This window comes from Mesoplodon bidens (assembly GCF_964165515.1).
Source record: "Mesoplodon bidens genome assembly, contig: HAP1_SCAFFOLD_238, whole genome shotgun sequence".
Taxonomy (NCBI): domain Eukaryota; kingdom Metazoa; phylum Chordata; class Mammalia; order Artiodactyla; family Ziphiidae; genus Mesoplodon; species Mesoplodon bidens.
Window position 1 is genome coordinate 146,218 of NW_027671924.1, and position 24,843 is coordinate 171,060.

A 24,843-nucleotide genomic window follows, 5' to 3' on the forward strand; every position below is an offset into this window, starting at 1 on the left:
TCAGAGTCACAGAGCTAGTAAGTGGTGGGTTAGTAACACTGAGTATTTGATTCTGTCAGATAACTAACCCCAAACTAAGCTTAATGGGAGGTGGAGAGCGGTTATCAGTGGAATTCAGATTTGTTTGGGTTGTTTTTTTTTTTGCTATTGCTTGTTTGTGCTCTGAGTTACATAAAGGATGTCCTCTTGTGATCAGAAGCAAGCTCATCTATGCCGGCTATCACTGTTAAAAGGACAGTCTTAAATATGTGCGGAATTATCATTGTGATCGTTGTTAAATCCAGCTATCCACTCCTACCTCTGCTGACTTCTCCTGTGGACATTATGGTGTATTCCATTCATTCTAAATATGACACTGAATAATTAGAGGACTGTATTTTTCTAACAAAATTGTTTTCTGAAAACCTGTTATAGGAAAAGCAGAGAATATGAAAGCCTATCTAAAGAGTGCAGAAGGCTATTTTGTCCTGAATAAAAGCACTACGATTGGAAGGCATGAAAATTCAGACCTTGTTTTAGAGGTAAGACCTCTTCCTAGCCAGTCCCCGACCCTCCCTACCCCTCACACCACCAAAAGTCCTTACTGTTCTGTGGACTCCAGTCTCTTGTAAAGCACAGCCTCTGGCTAACAGTCCCAGCCTTCCTCGGTGTGCCACCAATAACCAATCCCGGCATGTGCTGGGTCTCCCTGGCACATGTGGTAAGAATGAGCACAGTGCAAAGTGCGATGGGCCCTGTGTCCTTTGCTGACTGTGTCTGCAGTGTCCCACCCTGATGGCGTGGTTTGGAAGGTGGGCTTAGAGCTGATGCTTGACCTTCACCTGCTCTGCGTCTGGCAGCCACGGCCACCTGAAGGGCCCAGCTTGAGCAATGGCCTCTCGCCCTTTCCAGAGCTTCTGGAGACTATGGGCCCCTCAGAGCCCTCCCGTGCCCCCGTACCTCCAAGTAGTAAATCAGGGTAAGCCCTGGGCGTGGCCTCAGCGCTCTCTCACTTCATTTCATTCCATTCTCTGAATTAGCTGTGGCTTGGTCCACAGTCCCAGCTCATTGACAGCCAAGGAAGTTGGAAGAAATTGTAAGTAAGGAATTATACAAACAGTGGCTTTGAGCCTTTTACCATTTTGAAAGGGATTAAAATATTGAAGCAGAAAGAGAAATGCAATGGAATCCCTTTAGGACTGTGAAAGGCAGACCACTCTCAGACTTCACTCAACAGATTTTTTTAAACTTTATTTTGAAATAATTATAGATGCACAAATAGTAGAGGGAATGGCACGAAGCATGTGTGGAGACCTGTGCCATTTTACCACGTGTGGATTTGGGTGTGGCCCTCAGGATATAGGAGTATTCCATCATCAGAGATGTCCCTTGTGATGCTCCTTTTATAGTCACAATTCCTCCTCCCACCATCGTCCCCACGCTCCGAAAACCACTAATCTGTTCTCCGTCTCTATAATTTTCATCATGTATGTATGACCTTTGTGATTGATTTTTTTTTTTTTTTAGTCAGTGTAGTGCCCTTGACATCCATTTAGGTTATTAGCTTGTTCTTTTATTGCTGAGTAATAGTCCACGGTATGGACGTATCACCTGTGTTTAACCATTCACTTTTTGAAGGACATTTTGTTTCCATTTGGGGCTATTACAAATAAATGTACTATAAACATTTGTGTACAGGTTTTTGTGTGAACATAAGTTTTTATTTCTCTGTGATAAATGCTCAGGAGTATGATTGCATGGATTAACATATGTGTTTATATATATTCGGTTTGTAAAGAAACTGCCAGACTTATCCAGCATGGCTGTACCATTTTTCATTTCCACCAGCTATGTATGAGACACATCCTCACCAGCAATTAGCATAAACACTGTTTTTCATTTTAGCTGTTTTAGTAAGTGTGTAGTGGTATCTCATCATAGTCTTAACTTGCATTTTCCAAATCGATAGTGATGTTAAATGTCTTTTCATGTACGTGTTTGCCTTCTGCATATCCTCTTCAGTGAAATATCTCTTCATATCTTTTAAGTGTCTCTAATCGAATTGTTTAGTTTTTTTACCATTGAGTTTTGAGAATTCTTTATGTATTTTAGATATGAGTCCCTTGTCAGATAGATGGTTTGCAAATATTTTCTCCCATCCGTAGCTTGTCTTCTCATTCTCTTAGCAGAGTATTTCACAGAGCAAAAGCTTTAACTCTTGATGAAGTCCAGGTAGTTATTTTTTCTTTTATAGATCATGCTTTTAGTGTCATGTCTAAGAACATGCCACAAGGTCCCTGACCCTGAGGATTTTCTCTTACGTTTTCTTCTAAGTGTTTTATAGTTTTATGTTTAAATCTATGAACCATTTTGGGTTCACTGTCGTTTATGATGTGAGATTTAGGTCAAAGTTCATTTTTCTTGCATGTGGATATTTAGTTGTTCCAGAACCATTTGTTGAAAAGACTATCCTTTCTCCATTGAATTGCTTTTGCAAGTTTGTCAAAAATAATCTGGCCATACTTTCTATGGGGGCTACTTCTTAGTTCCCTATTATGTTTCATGGATCTATTTGTCATAATGGATCTACCATTATGAGATAGCCTTGATTACTGTCGCTATGTAAGTCTTAAATCAGGTAGAGTGATTCCTCCCACTTTTCCTTAAAGAAATTTTTTAACCTCTTCTAGTTGCTTTGCCTTTCCATTTACATTTTAGTGTAAGCCTGTCTGTATACACAAAATATCATGCTGTAATTTTGATTGGAATTGTGTTTTATCCTATATATCAATGTGAGAATAATTGATATACTCCTATATTGTCCTCCAATTCATGAACATGGTATATTTCTCCATTTATTCAGTGTCTCTCATGAGTGTTTTGTAGTTTTCAGCCTGTACGTGTTTTGTTAGATTTACACTTAAGTATGTCTCTCTCTTTTTTTTTGAGTGATTGTAAATGGTATTATATTTTTAATTTTGGTGTCCACATGTTCATTGACAGTATATAGAAATACAGTTGATTTTTGTATGCTTCTTGGTATCTTGCAACCTTAACTGCACTTTCTTATATAAGGGCTTTTGTAGATTTCTTGGGATTTTATACATAAACAATCATGTCATCTGCAAATAAGAACAATTTTATTTCTTCTTTCAGAAAAGGAGATCTGAATGCTTTTAATCTTCTTTTCCTTGCTTTATTTCCCTGGTTAAGACTTCCAGGACTCTGCTGAACAAGAGCAGTGTATAAATCCTTATATTCGCTTGTTCCTGACCTTAGGGGAAAGCAGTTACTCTTTCACCATTAAGTAGGAGTTAGCTGTAGGGTTTTTATACATGTTCTTACCAAGTGAGAAATTTCCCCCTTTATTCCTAGTTTTCTGAGAATGTTTATTGTAAATGCAACAGATTTAAAGATAACTCCATGAACCTCCCCGTGAGATTCTCCTCCATGATATGGTCTCCCTTCAAGGACACAGAACATCTGTTCAGTGTGCAAAGTGGGAGGAAAAAGAAGAAGAAGAAGAACTGTAGTTTCTTCTTTATCCTAACAAGGCATAGATTTGGGGTCGTTTTATTTCCTGTCTGGCTAAAGTAGAGACAGAGATCTCTGTTTTGAACCTGACTATGATATTAGAAAACTGTAGTAATTTTTAAAAGCACGGGCTTTGGAGATAGACAGACCTGGGTTTGAATCTCATTAGGCTACTTTGTGGCTGAGTGACTTCAACCAAATTACTTAATCACTCTGAGCTCCTTTTCCCTGTCTGTAAACCTCTTACCTCACAGGGTTATTCTGAGGATTAAGTGAGAAATGCATATAAAGAGCCTGGCATGTGGTGCTCAGTGAATGACACAATGATCATTATTATGGTCTCATAAAACAGAGACTGAGAAGAATCCTCAGTGGTGCACAGGGTTGAGATGAGGACCCACTGACATTAATAAGCCATTTGGAAAAGGGAACTAATGAGGACAGTTATTAACGAGACAGAAATTGAGTTGCATTCATTGTATATAAATAATTGACTGCTTACTGCTCCTCAGACTTAGCTTAAGAAATACGTCACTAGGCTTCCCTGGTTGCGAAGTGGTTGAGAGTCTGCCTGCCAATGCAAGGGACACGGGTTCGTGCCCCGGTCCGGGAATATCCCACATGCCGCGGAGCGGCTGGGCCCGTGAGCCATGGCCGCTGAGCCAGCGTGTCCGGAGCCTGAGCTCCACAACAGGAGAGGCCACAACAGTGAGAGGCCCGTGTACCACAAAAAAAAAAAAAAAATGTCAGGGATTTATATTACTAAAAATCATCCTTGCAATTACCCAGAGGTTACATCTAGCAAATGAAAAAGATTGTTTGTTTTATTTGCCTGGATCAATCCTAAAGAATAGGCAGTCATGCTTCTAAAGATTTCTACTCATCAGCAAGGCTGACATGTTGTTTTGACTATTGGTATTGTAGTATTTCGACATCATTTACTCTTTCCGATAATGGAAGGTAGTTACATGCTTCTTGTTTTTAAAAATTGGGAGAAAGGAAAATATAAGGAAGAAAATAAAAGTCACTTGTAATCATTTGGCTCAGGGAAAAATCAATATTGATATTTGCTGGGTTTTACCCTCCAGACTTTTTTCTATATCCTGTAAGGAGTTTGGTTCCCTAAGGCAGTAGGAAGCCTGTTTATAGCCAGGCTAGTGAGAACTGTTTATAGTCAACAGTGATAACTGTTGCTATCACTCATTCATTGCACAGTATTTACCCAGAGCCTCAGCACCGAGCCAAGTCTAGGGGTACAGTGATGTCAGAACTGGACATGGTCCCTGCCATCAGGAAGCTGCCAGGAGAGAGAGAAATAAGTCAAATGATCCCACAAAGGTGTGACTAATTCCATTCCAACATTGGGGCTGTAAAGGAAAGGAATATGGAAGACAAGGAGGACTTAACTAGACAATAGGAGAAGGGAATGGCATGTGCAAGGGTCCTGGGGTGGAAGAGCATATTGTGAACCCAAGGGACTGAGAGAAAACCAGGGCGTCCAGAAGTCAGAGTGGGAAGGAGGAGGGCTAAGGGACAAGTCGGCCTCCTTCATGTCACCATAAGGGTTTTGATCTTTATCTGAAAAGCAGTGGGAAGAAGGCTTGAAGGATTGTAAACAAGGGGGAGACCTGCCAGTGAACATCCCGGCTGCTGTGTGCAGACGAGCCATCAGGAGCTCTATTCACAATCTCCCCTCTCCCAGTTTACACGGCTCAAAAGCCTCAGCCTTGCTCATTTCACAGCTAAACCTTGCAAGTTATAATTTATATGATTTGATGTGCCTTGTAAACTGTATTTTTTAGAGTTGGATATGGCTGTTATTTAAACTCTGCTGAGAAAGGGACTCAGTTCTTCCAGAATGAAGAAACACCAAAGCCAGTGGTTGTTGGATTTTCCTCATGTTTAAGAGTGGTTGTTCAACATGAACTCCTAGGCATTCTGACCCAGTGGGTTTGGGGTAAGGCCCAGGAATCTTCACATTTGTATGCTCCCCAGGTTCAGGTGGGGGGAATGGAGTCCCTGGAGTTGGTTCCAGGACCACACTTTGAGAACCCCACCATCAGTGCTCCCTCCCTCTCCCTTCTTGATCAGCAGAGCTCCTGCTTGTGTGTGTGTGTGTATTCTTTCAATAAACTTTGTTTTGAGGAAAAGAGAAGCGAAGGGTAAACAATGAAGGGCTGACTGACCCTACCCCCTCCCCAGGGACTCCCCCAGTCCCACCCTGGGGAAGTCCCAGGATCCCTAGAAGACTGAGCTCTAGGACAGCCCAAGTCAGTGCAGGGCTGCAGCTAGGAAGGTGGAGATGGAAGAGAAAAAGAAAGAACAGACATGACAGGGGGTTGAAATGCTGGTGTCCACACCTCACCCTCGGTGGTCAGTGTCCTGCCAGGCATCTCCTTTCTCATGGGTTTAGCCATCTCTCCAGCCTGTGTCAGCCCTTCTCGCGTGGGATCTGAGGGTCGTGAAGCCAGACTGATCTCATACACATACCCCAGATCCCATCCAGCCGGATGACTCTCGTCCCTTTTCCTGGCCCCTGTCAGTTCTGGGCTGCCTCTCAGGAAAGAACCAGAGCCTACACCTTAATCTTGTTTATTATTATTAAACAAGGCTGCTGGGATTCTCCTATTATTTGCGTAATTTCACGGACATGCAGGTATGTCTGCTCTGTCAAAGGACACACACAGCTGTAGCTCTGATGGGCATGGCCAAATTGTCCACCAGAGGTTTCCGGATGTGGTGTCCTGCCAGCAGTGGATGCCCGTCTCCCACTCCCTCCCCAGCCTAGGGTGCTGACCCCCCATTGGATCTTCACTGATCTACGGGGTGAAGTATGGTACCTGTGTCATTTTAATTCACATTTCTCTTATTCTAAGCGAACACCTGCATTTTGAGACATAAGGTGACAGGTGGACTCTCTGTGGGGAAATCCACGGAATGAAACAGGCCTGGGAGGGTGCACTTGCTGGCTCCCCATCTGCATCGCGCTTGTCCTCCTGCCTGGGTCGTGCTCCCATCCTCCCCCCTCACCCCCACCTCACCCCTGGCTTCTCCCCAAGTGCTCCTTGCTCTGGTGGTTCACCTGTTAGGTCTCACCAGTCCTCAGGGAATGTTTTGCCCCCTGTTTGGGAACTGGCGGCTGATTTCATTGGTCAGTACCCAGCACAGCAATTGATGGGACTAGTTTCTCACCAGCAGATGGAGGGCTTCCAAGAGGAAAAAGTTCAGAGGAAAGGGCTAGATCGTGATCTCATTTTTCTCATTTTTTTTAATTGTGGTAAGATATGCATAACATAAAATTTACCATCTTAACCACTTTTATTAAGTGTGCAGTTCAGTGGCATTAAATATATTCACACTGTTGTGCAGCCATCACCCCCATCCATCTCCAGAACTCTTTGAATCTTGCAGAACTGAAACTGCACCCATGAAACAACAACTCCCCTTGTCCCCCCATCCCAGCCCCAGCAACCACCGTTTTGCTTTCTGTCTCTATGACCTTGGCTACTCTGGGTATCTCATATAAGTAGAATCATAACAGTATTTGTCTTTTCATGACTGGCTTCTTTCACTGAGTATAATATCCTTTCACTGAGTATAATGTCCATGTTCATCCATGCTGTAGCATGTGTCCGAATTTCCTTCCTTTTTTAAGGCTGAATAATATTCCATTGTGTGGATTCACCACATTTTGTTTATTCATTCATCTACTGATGGACACTTGGGTTGTTTCCACCTTTTGGCTGTTGCAAACAATGCTATGAACATGGGTGTATAAATATCTCTTCAAGGCCCTGCTTTCAGTTCTTTGGGATATATACCCAAAAGTAGACTTGCTGGATCATATGATAATTTTATTTTTAATTGTTTGAGGAACTGCCATGCTGTTTTCCATAGTGGCTGCACCAAGTTACATTCTCACAACAGGGCACAAGGGTTCCACTTTCCCTGCTTCCTCACCAACACTTGTTATTTCCCTTTTTTTTTTATACTAGCCATTCTGATGGATGTGAGATGAAAGAAAGATCATAATCTTTTGAATAGCATACATAATACAAACAGCTACAGCATACATTTATGGACTACTTACTGCATCTCACATGGCTTTATACATCATCTATGTATGTTCTGTATTTATAGAATTATATCCACAAAACAAATCCTGTGCGGGTGAGAACTACTATTATCATTATTATCCTCATTTGATGACATGGACATGGGACTCAGAAAGGTTAAGGAACTGGCCCAAATCACACAGCTAGTCGGGGGAGGTGGGGCTGAGTTTCAGACTGAGCTGACTCAAGCTTCTAAAAACAGAAGCTTCACTTTTTGAGTGTAAATTTAGCTTAGGGAACATCTAATATCTAAATTGGAAATTCTCAGTTAACTGAGATAACAAGATAATTGACTAAGCTAGGGAAATTCCACCCTGTGGAATCGAGAATGGGGGTTGTCAGTGAAATGTGAGATGAATGTTCTTGTGATCCTCATTCATGCCACAGACTGAGGTGGTGCCATCTAGGGGGGGATTTGGGTAAAGAGGAAACGTTGACCTGGTGCTTTCCCAGGAAGAGGAGCATTGGGGCTGTTAAGTGGGGGCCCAGCAAGAAACACCACTTATCTCTCCAATCCAGCCAGAGTAAGTTCTCTGCTTCTAAGGACTGGTGGAGTTCAATTAGTCCCACCTGGATAACCCAGGATAGTCTCCCACTTTTTAAAAAATTTTTAAAAAGTTTTTGGCTGGGTTTGGTCTTCGTTGCTGAGCACAGGCTTTCTCTAGTTGCAGCGAGCGAGGGTTACTCTTTGTTGCGGTGCACGGGCTTCTCATTGCAGTGGCTTCTCTTGTTGTGGAGCACAGGCTCTAGGCACGCGGATTCAGTAGTTGTGGCACGTGGGCTCAGTAGTTGTGGCTCGTGGGCTCTGGAGCGCAGGCTCGGTAGTTGTGGCACACGGGCTTCGTTGCTCCATGGCATGTGGGATCTTCCCGGACCAGGGCTCGAACCCGTGTCCCCTGCATTGGCAGGCGGATTCTTGACCACTGCAACACCAGGGAAGTCCTTAGTCTCCCTCTTTTAAGAGCACTGATTAGTAACCTTGACATCGGCACAGTCCCTTTGGCCACCTCATGGAGCATATTCCCAGGTTCTGAGGATCAGGGCATGGGCATCTTTGGGAGACCATTCTGCCCACCACATTAATACTACCACCTGACTGGACCGTTGCTTTGGGACTGGTCTGAGAGCTTTCTGGAAGAATCAGTAGGATCAATGCCACAGGCCATGGAGAAAGATGGCTGGATGAGCTGGCAGGTGATAATCCCGTTACCAAGAGGGCAGGAAGCAGGACTGGTTGAGTGAGCACCTCAACATCCCGGAAGCAGCCAGGCAGTTTGGGGCCTGGAGATGAACCAGGGGTTGGAAATACACACCTGCGAATCCAGGGGGTGGCACAGTGGCCCCAGCCCATGGACAGAGTGTGGAGGAAATGGACATCTGCAGGGAGAGGAGCCCGGCGTGGAGACCTGGAAGCAGTCAGAGAGGTGAGGGAGCCAGAGAGCTGCTGCCAGGCTGAGGGTATTCATCACAGAGACAGCTTGCTTTGTGCCAGGTACTGTTCTGAGCACTCTCGAGTGTATTAACTCATTTCATCCTTAGGAGGTTAATGTTGTTTGCCCCACTTTACAGATGAGGGCGTTGAGGCACAGATAGGCTGAGTATCCTGCCTGAGGTCACAGAGGGAGGCTGGGGCACTGGGCACCACGCTCGGGCAGTCTGATTTCAGGACCAGCCTCTCCTGAGGCCTTGCCGGTCCACAGGGCTCTCCCGGGGAGACCGGGGAGGAAGGATCCAGCTGACGGGGAAGCAGAGAAGCTTCTTCTTTCCTTCCAATCCCAGACCCGTCATCTCACCAGCGCCTGGCCATTTCCTCATATCCTTATTCTTTTGAAAACCCCATTTTTTTTTTTACTATTTCTGCACTACATCCCTTTCTGGAGGCAGTGGGGGGATGGGGCTGGGGGATGGGATAGCCTAGAACCAAAAGGTTAAAAGAAATAGATAAAACACACACACACACACACACACACAAACACACACACACAAGTTAATTTCAAAAATGTTATCCCACTCCTTAGAACATGTCACCAAGCAGTACCTTTTGTCAATCCTACGAAGCCCAGCTTATCAAACTCATTTTTGCTGCTCAGGGAGCAACCAAAGAGAAGCAAAGAACCGTGCCCCAGGCTGCACAGCTGGAAGGTAGCAGAGGTGGGACTTGAACTCAAGGCTTTCTAACTCCAGAGCCCATCCTCTTGCTCATAATAGAGAACATTTCCCATTTGCCCTATGTTCTCTTCTAAGTGCTTTAGTATGTATTATATCATTTATACGTCACCAGTAGCTTATAAGACTGTCCTTTTGTTACCTTACAGATGAGGAAGCTGAGGTATCACTTGCCCAAGGTCACCCTTCTAGGAAGTAGGAGAGCTGGACTCGAGCCCATTCTAATAACCACCACGTTGCCCTGCTCCCCCAACCCCTGAACCATCAGGCCACGTGCCTCTCTCTGAAAACTGTGTCTCATGTCACAGGGAGGCCGAGAGCCCGAGGAGGCCCCCGAGGGCAATGGCAGTGGGTTGAGGACCCAGCGGGAGAGGACCCTCTTGAAGCCATTTGACAATAAAGGAAAGGAAGGGGGAAGGGGCGGCGTTTCCAGGCCGAGGGGGTGGTGAGCACGTTCACAGCTTAGACGGAAGTTACACTGTCAAGGTGAGGATGCAGAAGAGGAGATGGTTGAGGAGAGGGACCAGACCAGGGCGGGATGAAGGCAGGACCACCCGGAAGCCCTTGGCAGCTAAGAGAAGCCTTGAAGGTCCCATCTAGGAGCTTCTCCAAGCCTGGGAAGTCCAGGTCCTGGCAGGGAGCTGAAGGCACATTCACAGGGGTGTGGAGTGATGGAGGGGAGTTTCCTGAAGGGACTCCATAGGGAGTGGGCAGGGCTCAGAGAAACCACAAAGGATAGTGCAGGGCCCAGAGCTAGTATGAGTGAGGACTGTTCCCACCCCCAGAGCTGAGGGGTGAGGGGCAGGGGCATTTCCTGGGACCTGGAGACCCCGAGGGCTGGGTAGAGTCCTCTGAGGGAAGCTGTGTGGCCCCAGAGAATGGAAGCCAGGGGAGTAAGTACCCCAAGCTCTCTCCCTGCTCTGATCTCTAACCCCCCCCACTGGCCAAACCCAACCAGAAACCAGACACAAGGAGCCCATCAGCCCATGGATGTAGCCGCACAGGTGGGCCTGCTGGGCAGAGGGCGCCGTGTAAAGGGATGGAGGAGGGTCGGGAGAAGCAGACGGAGGATGCAGGCAGGTGCAGGAGGTGAAGACCTAGGAGGCTGTTGTCAAAGTAGAATGAAAAGCCTGAGAGCAGGGACCTGCTGGCTGGGGGGCCCAAAGGGCACTGGGCCAGCCTCAGGACAGAAGTGTGAGGGTGGCAGGAGGGTTTGGGGGCCGGGATGGGCTTGAAGGAGCTGGTGAGCTTGAACAGGGCCCAGGCTGGTTGAGCATAGGGCATTACCCCTAGGGAGCAAACAGGGAGCAAAGGCTACGTGACTCAAGGAGAGGATGAGACAGAGGATAAGGAAGGCCGGGAGTGGGAGGTTATGGTCTGAGATGGGGCTTCCCAGTGCCAGGTGATGCAAGGTTGAAACCTAGCTCCAAAGGACGGTTCCAGGTACACGTCGAACCTCAGCGACAATGTCAGTGAACCTCAGGGCAATGTCATAACTAAGTCAGCTTCCCGAGGAGGCTTCCTTAAAGCACAGGGGTCATCAGAGCAGATGGTCATTCTTAATAGAAATTGAAACGTCTCAATATTTTATGGACTCACTATATACTTTTTAAAGACATTTTCAATGCAGGAGCCTTAAAAAATGCACTTGTTTTGTATATTAGGTCCTGCCTGTCTCCTCTCTCATTATTAAATCACTCTCTACTCTGAAAATCACAGGGTACAAATCAAAGGTACAAGTTTTGGAATTAGACTCGGGTTCAAACCCTGATATTGCCCTGGGCCAGCATCCTGATGTTGAGTGAGTCCCTTCATCTTAGCCATTTTTTAAATCGTGGTAAAATACCTATAAAGTTTACCGTCTTAACCACTTTTAAGTGTACAGATCAGTAGTTGTAAGTTATTCACATTGTTGTGCAACCAGCCTCAGAATTTTTCATCTTGCAAAACTGAAACTGTACCCATTAAACAACAATTCCCCGTTTCCCCTTCCCCAGCTCCTGGCAACCCCCGTTCTATTTTGTTTCTATGAGCTTGACTACTTTATGTACCTCACATAGTGGAATCATACAAAATTTGCTTTTTTGTGACACTTATTTCATATAATGTCCTCACGGTTCATCCATGTTGTAGCATGTGTCAGAATTTCCTTCCTCCTACACTGAATAATATTCCACTGTATGGATGGACCACATTTTGCTTATCCAATCATCGGTCAGTGGGCACTTGGGTGGCTTCCACCTTTTGGCAATTGTGAATAATGCTACTATAAACATGAGTGTACAAATAACTCTTTAAGTTCCTGTTTTCAATTCTTTGGGGTATATACCCGGAAGTGGACTTGCTGGATCATATGATAATTTTATCCTAAATTGTTTGATAAGCCGCTCTACTGTTTTCCATATCAGCTGCACCATTTTACATTCTCAGCGGTACATAAGTGTTCCCCTACTCTACATCCTTGCCAACACTTGTTATTTTCTGTTGCTGTTTGTTTGTTTTTGATAGTAGCCATCCTAATGGGTATGAGGTGGTATCTCACTGTGGTTTTGATTTGAATTTCCCTAATGACTAGTAATGTTGAGCATCTTTTTATATGCTTGTTGGACATTTATATATCTTCTTTGGAGAAATGTCTATTCCAGTTCTATGCCCATATTTGATCAAGTTATTTGGGGGTTCTTTTTTGTTGTTGTTGTTGAGTTATAGTTCTCTATATATTCTTCATATTAACCCTTTTTCAGATTTGTGATTTGCAACTATTTTCTCCCATTCTCTAGATGGCCTTTCACCCTGTTTATTGTGTCCTTTGATTCACAGAAGTTTTAATTTTTGATATAGTTGAATTTATCTATTTTTACTTTTGCTGCCTATGCTTTTGGTATCATATCCAAAAATGCATTGCCAAATCCAATGTCATAAAGCTTTCCTCCTGTGCTTTCCTCTAAAAGTTTTATAGTTTTAGACTATGTTTAAGTCTTTGATCCACTTTGAGTTAATTTTTATACATGGTGTAAGGTAAGAGTTCAACTTAATTCTTTTGCAGTCTTTCCCAGCATCATTTGTTGAAAATACTGTTCTTTCCCCATTGAATAATCTTGGCACCCTTGTCAAAAATCATTGGACCATATATGCAAACTTTTATTTCTGTGCTCTCTATTCTATTCTATTGGCCTATGTGCCTGACCTTATGTCAGTATCACACTGTTTTGATTACTGTACCTTTGTATGCAGTAAGTTTTGAAATCAGGAAGTGTGAGACCTCCAACTTTGCTTTTCTTTCTCAAGAGTATTTTGGCTATTTGGGGTCCACTGAGATTCCATATGAATTTTAGGATGGATTTTTCTATTTCTGCAAAAACTGCTGTTGGGATTTTGAATCTGTAGATCCTGCTGTGTAGTAATGACATCTTAACAATATTAAGTCTTCCAACCCACGAATACAGGGTGTCTTTCCATTTATTTGTGTCTTTAATTTCTTTCAGCAGCACTTTGTAGTTTTCAGTGTACACATCTTTTACCACCTTGGTTAAATTTATCCCAAAATATGTTATTCATTTTGATGCTATTGTAAATGAAATTATTTTCTTAACTTCCTTTTCAGATTGTTCATTGTGAGCATATAGAAACACAACTGATGTTTGTGTGTTGATTTTGTGTCCTACGATTTTGCTAGTGAATGGTATTTTTTAGTTCTAAGAGGGTTGTGGTTTTTCATGGACTCTTTAGGATTTTGTACATGTAAGATCATGTTGCCTGTGAACAGAGATAATTTGACTTCTTCCTTTCGAATTTGGATGTCTTTATTTCTTTTTCTTGCCTAATTGCTCTGGCTAGGACTTCCAGTACTTTGTTGAATAGAAGTGGCAAAAGCAGGTATCCTTATCTTATTCTTGAAATTAGAGGAAAAGCTTTCAGTCTTTCACCTTTGAGTATGATGCTACCTGTGGGCCTTTCATATTTCACCTTTATTATGTTGAGGTAATTTCCCTCTATTCCCTGTTTGTTGAGTGCTTTTATCATGAAAGAGTGTTGCATTTTGTCAAATGCTTTTTGTACGTCCATCGAGATGATCATTTTTTTCCTTCTTTCTGTTAATGTGATGTATTACGTGGATTAATTTTCATATGTTGAACCATCAGGTCTGCATTCCAAGAATAAATGCCACTTGGTCATAGTGTATGATCCTTTTACTGTGCTGTTGCATTCGGTTTCCTCCTGTTTGGTTGAGGACTGTGGTGTCGGTGTTCATAAGAGATATTGGTCTGTGGTTGTCCTGTCGTGTCCTTGTCTGGGTTTGGGATCAAGGTGATGCTGTCCTCTCACTTCACCTGTTGAGTCTCAGCTTCTTCATCTCTAAGATGGAGATAACAATAGAGTCCCTGTTTAGGGCTGTCATGCAGATTAAATGATAAAAATGCACACAAAATGCTTCAGCAGGGCCCAGTTCACAGGAAGCCCTCAAAATATGTGAGAGGACGATAAGGATAATAATAAAAATAATAATGAATAAATAACAGTTCATCTCATAGTGGGACAGCTCAGTAGGCTGGGGCTTATAGACTCAGTCTGTATTAGCAGCAGGGCGTCTGTCCAGGAGCAGCATTTAGCAATTTTCCAAGTAAAGGGAGCGAGTGATATTATAGGGCCGAACTAGGAAGCTGTCTCCTGGCCTAACATGTGGTAGAGGCTCACCCAAATTTGTGGAGTCATTGAAAACTTCCTGCTTGCTTTGATGTCTTAATAATGGCCTGACAGTTTTTGAGGAACTGAACGCAGTGAAGCCTGGCAAGAGACAAACAAAATGTCACAGACAGAATTTCTCTCATTCATGGGTTATCAAAGGTTCAAAGGACACAAAGATCAATGGCAATGGTGATGAAGATGATGTGGGTGACATTTTCCAAAGAGCTAATGTGTTTTCATTTTTTTTAATACTTTATTTTTTTGAACAGTTTTAGGTTTACAGGAATTTTAGCAGAGAATACAGAGAGTTCCCATATATCCACCCCTCCAATACACACAGTTTCCCCTATTATTAACCTCATGCATTAGTGCGGTACATTTGTTACAACTGATGAACCAATATTGATATGCTATTATTAACTAAGTCCATAGGTTACATTAGGGTTCACTCTTTGCGTTGTACGTTCTTTCGTTTTGACAAATGTATAGTGACAAGTATCCACCATTACAGTATCATAAAAAATATTTTCACTGCCCTGAAATCCCCTGTGCCCCTCGTCTTCATCCTGAGCCCCAGAGCCCCTGTGCCCCTGGCAAGCACTGATCTTTTACTCTCCTTATAGTTTTACTTTTTCCAGAATTTCATACAGTTGGAATCATACGGTATGTAACCTTTTCAGACTAGGTTTTTTCACTAAGAAATATGCATTTAAGATTCCTCCATGTCTTTTTTGTTATTTGATAACTCGTTTATTTTTATCCCTAGTATTTCATTGTATGGATGTACCACAATTTGTCTATCCATTTACCTTTTAAAGGACATCTTGGTTGCTTCCAGTTTTGGGCAGTTATGAATAAAGATGCTGTAAGCATGTATCCAAAATAAATGAGTCTTCATGGATATAGAGAACAGACTGTGGTTGCCAAGGGGGAGGGGGTTGAGGGAGAGATGGAGTGGGGGGTTGAGGTTAGCAGATGTGAGCTGTTACATCCAGGATGGAGAAACAAGAAGGTCCTACTGTAGAGCACAGGGAACTATATTCAATATCCTGTGATAAACCATAATGGAAAAGAATATTTTAAAAAGAATGTATATATATGTATAACTGAATCACTTTGCTGTACAGCAGAAATTAATACAACATTGTAAATCGACTACATTTCAATAAAATAAATAAATAAACAATATAAATGAGTCTTAAAAATCAACAGTAAGAAACCAAACAACCCAACTTAAAAATGGGCAAAAGAGCTCAACAGACACCTCACCAAAGAAAATCTACAGATGTCAAATAAGCATATGAAAAGATGTTAAACATCATATATCATTAAGGAATTTCAAATAAACATGAAATATCTCTTCATTTATTTAGACTACTTTGATTTCTTTCATCAACATTTTGTAGTTTTCTTCATATACCTCTTCACATAGCTAAGTATTTTGTGAGATTTATTCCTAGGTAATTCATTTTTTTTTTGGTGCTAATGTAAATGATGTTGTGTTTTTAATTTCATATTCCACTTGTTCATTGTTGGTATATAGGAAAGCAATTGACTTTTGTATATTAATCATGTATTCTGCCACCTGGGTACAATTGCTCATTAGTTCCAGGAGGGCTTTCTGTCGGTTCTTTGGGATTTTCTGCATAGACAATCATGCCATCTGCAAAATGGGCAAAAGATCTGAACAAACACCTCACCAAAGAAGATTTCTTTTTCCTTCCCAATCTATCTTTTATTCTCTTTTCTTGCCTTGTTGCATTAGCTAGGACATACAGTACAATGTTGAAAATGAGTGGTGAAAGGGGACATCTTCACCTTATTCCTGATCTTAATTGGAAAGTTTCTAGGTTCTCACCATTAAATATGACGTTAGCTTTAGGGTTTTTATAGATGTACTTTATCAGGTTGAGGAAGTTCCCCTCCATCCCTAATTGGCCAAGAGTTGTTGTGGTGGTTTGGTGGTTTGTCAGTTTATCATGGATGGTGTTTAATTTTGTCAAATGCTCTTTTTGCATCTACTGTTATGATAATGCGATTTCTCTTCTCTACGCTGTTGATGTGATGGATTACATTAATTGATTTCCAAATGTTGAACCAGCCTTGCATACCTGGAATAAATCCCACTTGACTGTGGTGTAGAAGTCTTTTTATACATCACTGGATTCAATTTGCTAATATTTTGTTGAGGATTTTGCATCTATGTTCATGGGAGGTATTGGTCTGCAATTTTCCTGTTTTGCAATATCTTTATCTGGTTTTGCTATTAGAATAAGCTTGGCCTCACAGAATGAGCTGGGAAGTGTTCTCTCTTCTTCTATTTTCTGGAAGAGATTATTTAGAACTGATATCATTCTTTCCTTAATGTTTGATAGAATTGACCAGTGAACCCATCCAGGCCTGGTGCTTTCCATTTTGGAAGGTTATTCATTATTGATTCAAATTCTTTACTAGATATGAGTCTATTCAGAGTATTTATTTCTCCTTGTGTGAGTTTCAGTAGATTGTGTCTTTCAAGTAAATGGTCCACTTCATTAAGTTATAAAATCTGTGGGCATAGAATTATTCATAATATTCCTTTATTATCCCTTCAGTGTCCATGAGATCAGTAGTGATGCCATCGCTTTCATTTCTGATTTGAGTAATTTGTATCTTCTCTCTTTTTTTCTTGGTTATCCTGCTAGAGGTTTGTCAATTTTATTGATCTTTACAAAAAAAAAAAAAACAAACAGCTCTTTATTTTGCTGACTTTTCTCTATTGTTTTCCTGCTTTTTATTTCATTCATTGCTTCTTTTCTTGTGCTTGTGGTAGGCTTATATTGCTCTTCTTTCTCTAGTTTCATAAGGTGGAAGCTTAGATCTTTTCAAATGTATGCCTTCAATGCCATAAACTTCCCTCCAAGCACTGCTTTCACTGCATCTTGCAAATTTTCATAGGTTGTATTTTCATTTTCATTTAGCTCAAGATAAATTTTTATTTCCCATGAGACTCCCTCCTTGACCCATCTGTTATTTAGAGGTGTGTTGTTTAATCTCCAAATATTTGGGGATTTTCCAGCTGTCTTTCTGGTATTGGTTTCTAGCCTAATTCCATTGTGTTCTGAAAACGTACTTTGCATAATTTCTATCCTTTTACATTTGTTGAGGTATATTTTGTGGCCTGGAATGTGGTCTGCTTCATGAATGTTCCATGGGAGCTTGAGAAGGATGTGTGTTTTGTTGCTGTGGGATGAAGCTGTGTGGTTGCCAGTTAGATCCAGATGATGGTAGTGCTGTTCAGTTCAACTTCATTCTTCCTAATTTTCTGCCTGGTGGGTCTGCCCATCACTGACAGAGGGCTGTTGAGGTCTCCAGCTACCATGATGGATTCATCTGCTTCTCCTTGCAGTTCTATCAGTTTTTGCCTTCCATACTTTGATGCTCTATTGTTGGGTACATACAGTGAAGGACTGTTATGTCTGCTTGGAGAATCGACCCCTTTATCACTATGTATCGCCTCTCTTTATCCCTGATAACTTTCCTTCCTCTGAAGTTGGCTCTGCCTGAAATTAATAGAGCTACTCCTGCTTTCTTCTTGTGTTTCAGTATTTTAAGTGCCAAAGTGTTTGGTAGGAATTTGAAAAGTGGGTAAAGGCACAGTCATTTGAATCAGGCAAACCTGGGAACAAGCCAAGCGAGTCAAAGTGGCTGACTGTGGGCACACTTAATCGTTCTATGCCTCAGTTTCCTCATCTAAGAAATGAGTAACTATCGGACCTACTGTACAGCACAGGGAGCTATATTCAATATCTTGCAGTAACCTGTGATGGAAAAGAATCTGAAAAAGAATAGATATTATATATATGTATAAGTGAATCACTTTGCTGTACACCTGAAACTAACACAACATTGTAAATCAACTAGACTTCAATAAAAAATTAAATTTTTTTGAAATGAGGAAGTATCCCTTTGAATTATTGTGAAGATGAAACGGGATAATGCAGTAAAGCACTTAGCAAATTTCCTGGCATTTGTGTAATTACACATAATGTGTCATTAATATATTCTACTAATATATGCAGTTATATTATTATCTATTCATATACTATAAGCTATTATTAATATAAGCTATAGGTTATAATTATATTGTGGGACATTAGTATAGATTTCTAAGTCCAAGTACTCTCTATGAAATTTGGGTGAGGCACTCTGAGAAGAGTGACTTAGAAAATATTTGCAAAGTCTCAGGCTGGAGTGGATGGCTCATAGGCAGTGTCCTGAGAAGACACAGGACTTCGCACGTGCCCTGCAGCCCATAGTCCAGGGCGCCGGGGCCAGGTGGGGATGTGATATTTCCTCCTTGGTGCCGAGTTTTGCTCATTCTTCTTATTAAAGTGGTTACACAGGAGGTTTCTGAGGCCACTGACAAATCACTGTCTGGGGTCTCTCTCTTTTGAGGGAAATGTGGTCACACCAGGGCCCCTATTGAAAAATAGATCATCTTTGGTTAGATAAATTCTGATTAGCTTTTAAGAAGCAACAGTAATAATTAAGCACATGGGAAAAACCTTCATTGTACACCAAGGCTTTTAAAAGGTAGTTATAAAACTATGTTTTGTGGTGTGAGCTCAATTGTGTTTAAACTTTTTAAAAAGATTGTAAGCATAGAGAAAAGACTGGAAGGATGTGAACCACCGTGTTCTCGGTGCCTGCCTCTGGGGGACGGGAGTCTAAGTGATTTTAATGTCTTCTTTGTGTTTTTCTCTAGTTCTCATTTTCTGCATTATTACAAAAAACATGTTATTTTAAAAATGAATAGAACAAACAACAATTATTACAAAACCTCCCCTTAACTTTAACACTTGCAGTAAATGGACAGTTGTCACTTGCCAACTGACCTTTCTGGTTTGTGTTGGGCCATTTCTGCTGTCTTGCCACTCGGGACAACCAAAAGGATCCTTGCATGGGATCAGAGAACTATCAAGTGGCCAATTCCTGGCCAATTCCCCCCGAGTTCCCTCTTGCCTCTGTGTTGCCTGACGCCCTACCCCAAAACTGGGCATCTATTCTGGGTCTGCTGTCAGGGTCTGGTGACCCTCCACTCACTAGCTGTGTGGCCTTAGGCAAGTCACTTAACCTCTCTGACCCTCAGCATCCTCCTCTTAAAATGAGGATTGCAGTGACTGTCCAGCCAGATGAAGTGGTTAGCACATTGGGGCCCCCAGTGTCAGTGGCACTAGTTATTCCTTGTTATTCCTGTTATTGCTGGCTCTGACTGTCCCCCTTCTGCATTTCAGTCTGCAGACGTCGACAACCATCACGCACTCATTGAATATAATGAGGCCGAAAGCAGCTTTGTTCTCCACGACTTCAATTCCTGCAACGGCACGTTCGTCAATGAGTGCCACATTCAGAACGTGGCTGTGAAGCTCCTACCCGGAGACATCCTGAGGTTTGGGTCCAGAGGGCTGACCTACGAACTGGTCATTGAAAACCCAGCCTCGGTGAGTCCAGGCCCCTGCGGGGGTGGGGTGGGGTGGGGTGCAGAGGTGCCGTGTTGTGCCACCTTCCGTGCAGCCTAGGGCTCGGGTACGGCCACAGGTGGAGTTCGTCTGGAGCGCGTCACTCTTGCTTTCGCGATTCTGCGAAGTTCAGCCCCATCGCGTGGGTGCCCGGGGAGAGCGAGTCCTCGCGCCCTCTTCTGGGCATTTCGTGGAATTACATGCAAGGGTTGCCTAGCGACCAGCCCGGAGCGAGAGCGTTTTCCTGAAAAGTGAAGCTTGGCGAGGGGAGGTGGAAAGCAAGTGTGTGCTTCTGAAGATGCAGAGATGGATGCTTCCTTTTTAGGCAGATCAGTGCTCTGCAACTTCCTAGCTTTGTGACCTCGGCCAGGCTTCTCTGTATGCCTGGGTCTGGGTCTTCTTAGCGGTGCAGGGCGTTGAGAGAGTATCTATGTATAAAAAGTCAAAGTCTCTGGCCAGAGTAGACGCTCAAGGCCTGCCAGCTGTTATCACACCGGATCAGAAATGTTCCCGGGATCAGGACCTAAAGTATGGCCCCAGGTTAAGCGGAACGTAACCCAAAATTCGCCCAGCAAAGCTCAGTGACAAGAAGTATCTGGTTCAGTAGGGAGGCAGGATGGGGGCTGGTTAGCAACACAGTCCTGGGTCAGAACCCCAGCTCTGCCACTGGCCTACTCGGTGCGCTCTTGTACAAACCATTGGACCCCTCGGAACCTCGGTTTCCTCATCTACAAAATGGGGCCAACGACAGCAATGACCTTGCAGGCTTATCTCGAGGGCTCAATGAGATGGTTATCATTGTAAAGCTCCCAGAATAATGCCCATTCGTGGTGAGCACACAATGAATACCTGTCGTGTGTGTCCCAGAGAGACGGCGTGTTAACCTCACTCGCCAGCACCAAGAACCCTGAATGGACTGAGACCTCCGAGGCTTAAAGTCCTTTCTGGGACGAGGCTGGGTATAAATAAATAAAGTTTAGAGAATCTAGACAGAATCCTGGGGTGTGGGTCCACTAGGCAGCCTTAAATACTCACTCAGAGAAGATGAGCACCGTCCCTCAGGCTACAGGGCCCGTGACACCGTATCCACCACGTTTGGCTTTGAAAACCTGGGACAGTTTTCTCCTGCTGCTTCTCAGCCCCCTTTTCCTCCTTGGACCAACATTAAAGTGTGCTCACTTGTGGGATGCACTGGGATCCACTGGGCGCCCTGAGGAGGGGCTCCTGACATAGAAGGTGTTGACCTGATCAGGGGTTCTCAACATGGGTTCTAAGGATCCCCCTCGTCAGAAGCACGTGGGGAGCAGACCAACAGTGCAGATCTGGGCTTCACCCCAGGCCTGAGGACTCATACTTAGGATTCCCAGATGAAATACAGGACACCCAGTTAAATCTGAATTTCAGATAAGCAACAAATAATTGTTATGTACAGGTGTGGCCCAACTATTGCAAGGAACCACATATGCTAAAAAAATTATTTGGTGTTTATCTGAAATTCAGATTTAACGGACACCCTATAGTTTATTATATATTGATTTATTCATTTCTTTCTTTATGCGAAATCTGGCAACCATACACATCCTCCCTGGGAGTAGGGCCTGGGAATATGCATTCTCACAAGCTCCCTGATGATTCTGATGCACCGCCAATAGGAGGGAAACCGAAATTTAGAATCATTTGTATGGAACACTTACAGAATTTTTTAGGGATCAAAGAAAAGGGGATTTCACACTCCCAAGCCTGAAAATCCAAGTTCATGAAGTTTGATTCAATGTGCCCCAACATGTCTGATTCCAAGAATTTTTCAGGAATGTTCAGTCAAATTACAGGTTCCCAGGCCCCCTCCCTGGGAAATTCTGACTTTGTGGCCTGCCCGTGGGGAGAAGAAGAGGGGGAGCAGCAAACAATATCTGCATTTTTTTCTTCTTTTCTCCTACAAAGATATTTATTGAACTATTATTTATAGGGGCATAAAATTTGAAACCTAAATTTCCATCCAAAGGGGGCATTGTTTAATAAATTATATTGTTTAATATATTCTAAGGAGTTTAATATATTATAAGGAGTTCGTTATATATGGAATACTCTTCTGCCTTTTTAAAACACAGCTTTATTAAGATATAATTGACATGCAATAAACAGCACATGTTTAAAGTCTGTAAGTGGATGGGCTTTGACATATGGGTACACCTGTGAAACCATAGCCACAATCAAGACAGTGAACAGCTCCTTCATCCTCCAAAGTTTCCTCCGGATCACAGCATGTGTTTGTTTGCTTGCTTGCTCTTAACAGCTTCACTGAAGTACAATTTACATAACAGAAACTTCACCCATTTTGTGTCCAATTCAATCAATTTGAATATATTGATGGAGTTGTGCAGCCATCACCACAACCTGCTCTCAGAACATTTTCCTCCATTTCTATCACCCCAAACCTCGGAGAAACCTTGGAGGTATTTCATTTTGGGGTTTGTTTTTAACTTTTAATTTTCAAAATTATGGTAAAGTACACATAAAATTTACCATCTTAACCATGTTTCAGTGTACAGTTCACAGTGGCATTAAATCTATTCACACTGTTGTGCAGCCATCACCCCCATCCATCTTCAGAACTTTGTTCATCTTCCCAAACTGAAACTCTATGCCCATCACATCAAACCCCCTGCTTCCTTCCTCCCCTCCCACCATGCTTTCTGTGTCTGTGAATTGGACTATTCTAGGTTCCTCATATAAATGGTATCTTACATTGTTTGTCCTTTTGTGACCATCTTATTTCACTTAGTATGATATCCTCATGGTTCATTCCAGTTGAATATTTCATTGTATGGATTCACCACATTTTGTTTACCTGTTCATCCATCCATGGCCACTTGGGTTGCTTCCATCTTTTGGCCATTTTGAGTAAGTTTGTTATGCACACGGGTGTACAACTATGGAATGGGGACTTTATTTTACAAGGTACTTCTTATATAATTGTGGGAAAAAGTGATGACGACCTCTAACCTTGAGTAGATAAGACGGAAGAAGATGCTTTGTAAGAAGAGAAACCAGGAGAGCAGCAGGAGGAATCACTGACGTGAACAGCACTGTGCTAAGCAATTCACCTGCTCTCCCTTATTTCACGCTCATAGCAACCTATGAGATGGGTTCTCCCATGATCCCCATTTGACAGACAAGGAATCCGAAACTTAGAGAGGTTAAGTAATTTCCCCAGGGCCACACAGCTAGTCAGTGCAAATTAAACACTATCCCCACTTGCGGAAAAAGGAGGGGAGAAAACCATTTAGTCTGATGCTAGCTGGAGCAGTAGCCTTGACTGGTTTTCACACCGAGGAAAGCATACTCTCACGGTCACTCGAATATGCACGGATTTTTTCAATTCTTATTCCTACACGCACTTGCACCTTGCTTCATTCCTCAGTTGACTGCAGGCAGCTGCACAAGTGTTCCCCTGGCCTGTGCCCAGGGCACTTTGCAGGACTCTCCACAGCCCCATCTTCTCAAAAGTGCTCTCTGCCGGGGCGTCCCCAGCTTGAGGAGCTTCCATCCATGATGCTCATATTCATGGAGGGGTCCTTTGCAGCGTCCGTGTGAGGGCAGCCTGTGGACTGACTGACACCTTCCTACAAATTCCACTTCCTGATGACCCCAACCTGCTGGCTATTTAAAAGAAGAGAAAGGAAGAGGGGAAAAGGGAGAGGTATTGAAGAGCATCTCTCATCAAATATTTTTTTTTTTTTTTTTCTTTTTGCGGTATGCGGGCCTCTCACTGTTGTGGCCTCTCCCGTTGCGGAGCACAGGCTCCGGACGCGCAGGCCCAGAGGCCATGGCTCACGGGCCCAGCCGCTCCGCGGCATATGGGATCCTCCCAGACCGGGGCACGAACCCGTATCCCCTGCATCGGCAGGCGGACTCTCAACCACTGCGCCACCAGGGAGGCCCCTCATCAAATATTTTGAAGCCCAGTTTTTCTAAAAAATTCGTGGCCGTCTTGCTTCCGGCCTATTCTTGTTTCCAATTGATTTTGGGGTCCCTGGTGAGGGCGCTGTGTTTCCTCCTTGGATGGAGTTTCCACGGAGGACTGCCCTGATATCATACAGATTCAGTATGATGAGAACTGTTCTTCTCCCGACAAAGAGTTCCCAAATGAAAGCATTTATTTCAGGTTTTGTGGTGACCCTAACCAATAGAGGAGGGTGTGACGGCATTTTATTGGGGGAGGCGGGTGAGGTGCGGGGCGGTTAGGAATCCAGATGTGTTTGCAGATGTCTCAGTGGTTAGAGCACGTGCCCTGAGGTCAGGCTGACTCCAGCGCCGTCCCAGCCCTGCTCTTGACCGGCTTTTATACTGGACGTGCACAAATCATCTACCTCTCAGGGCCTCGGTCCCCACTCCTGTAACAATAGTTCCTACCACCTTGAGTGACTGTGGTATTAAGTGGGCAAAGTGCGTAAATTGCTTAGTCCAGCGTCTGGCACCTAATAAGCACATGATAACCCTCAGCTTTAGAGTCAAGCAAACCAGCATGGAGCAGCCAAGATGCCTCCTTTGTAAGTGTCCTTATGGACAGGGAAACCTCCCAAGACCTGCCCCCGCTAGCAGATAAATACATTTGCAGATAAATTACCCATAGAATAACATACAAGATGGAAAAATATAAAGAAAAACTCCTGTTTGACAAAGTGCATTGGCAGCCAGGTTGTGCCCAGGACCATCCTTTTTTTTTTTTTGTGGTCGCGGGCCTCTCACTGTTGTGGCCTCTCCCGTTGCAGAGCACAGGCTCCGGACGTGCAGGCTCAGCGGCCATGGCTCACAGGCCCAGCCGCTCCGTGGCATGTGGGATCTTCCCGGACCGGGGCCCA

At 43.4% G+C, this 24,843-nt stretch overlaps 1 protein-coding gene across 1 annotated transcript in view; it reads left to right on the plus strand.

The window, feature by feature from the left end:
• Positions 1 to 428: 428 nt before the first annotated feature.
• The window catches only part of LOC308610833 (forkhead-associated domain-containing protein 1-like), a gene marked incomplete at both ends in the record, with an annotated part of 87,703 nt that continues 63,288 nt past the window's right edge, over positions 429 to 24,843 (plus strand). The window contains 2 exons of the mRNA XM_081259831.1: positions 429 to 521; positions 19,757 to 19,963. Of these exons, the coding sequence (XP_081115957.1) occupies positions 429 to 521; positions 19,757 to 19,963 (300 nt within the window). The remainder of the gene's footprint in view (positions 522 to 19,756; positions 19,964 to 24,843) is intronic.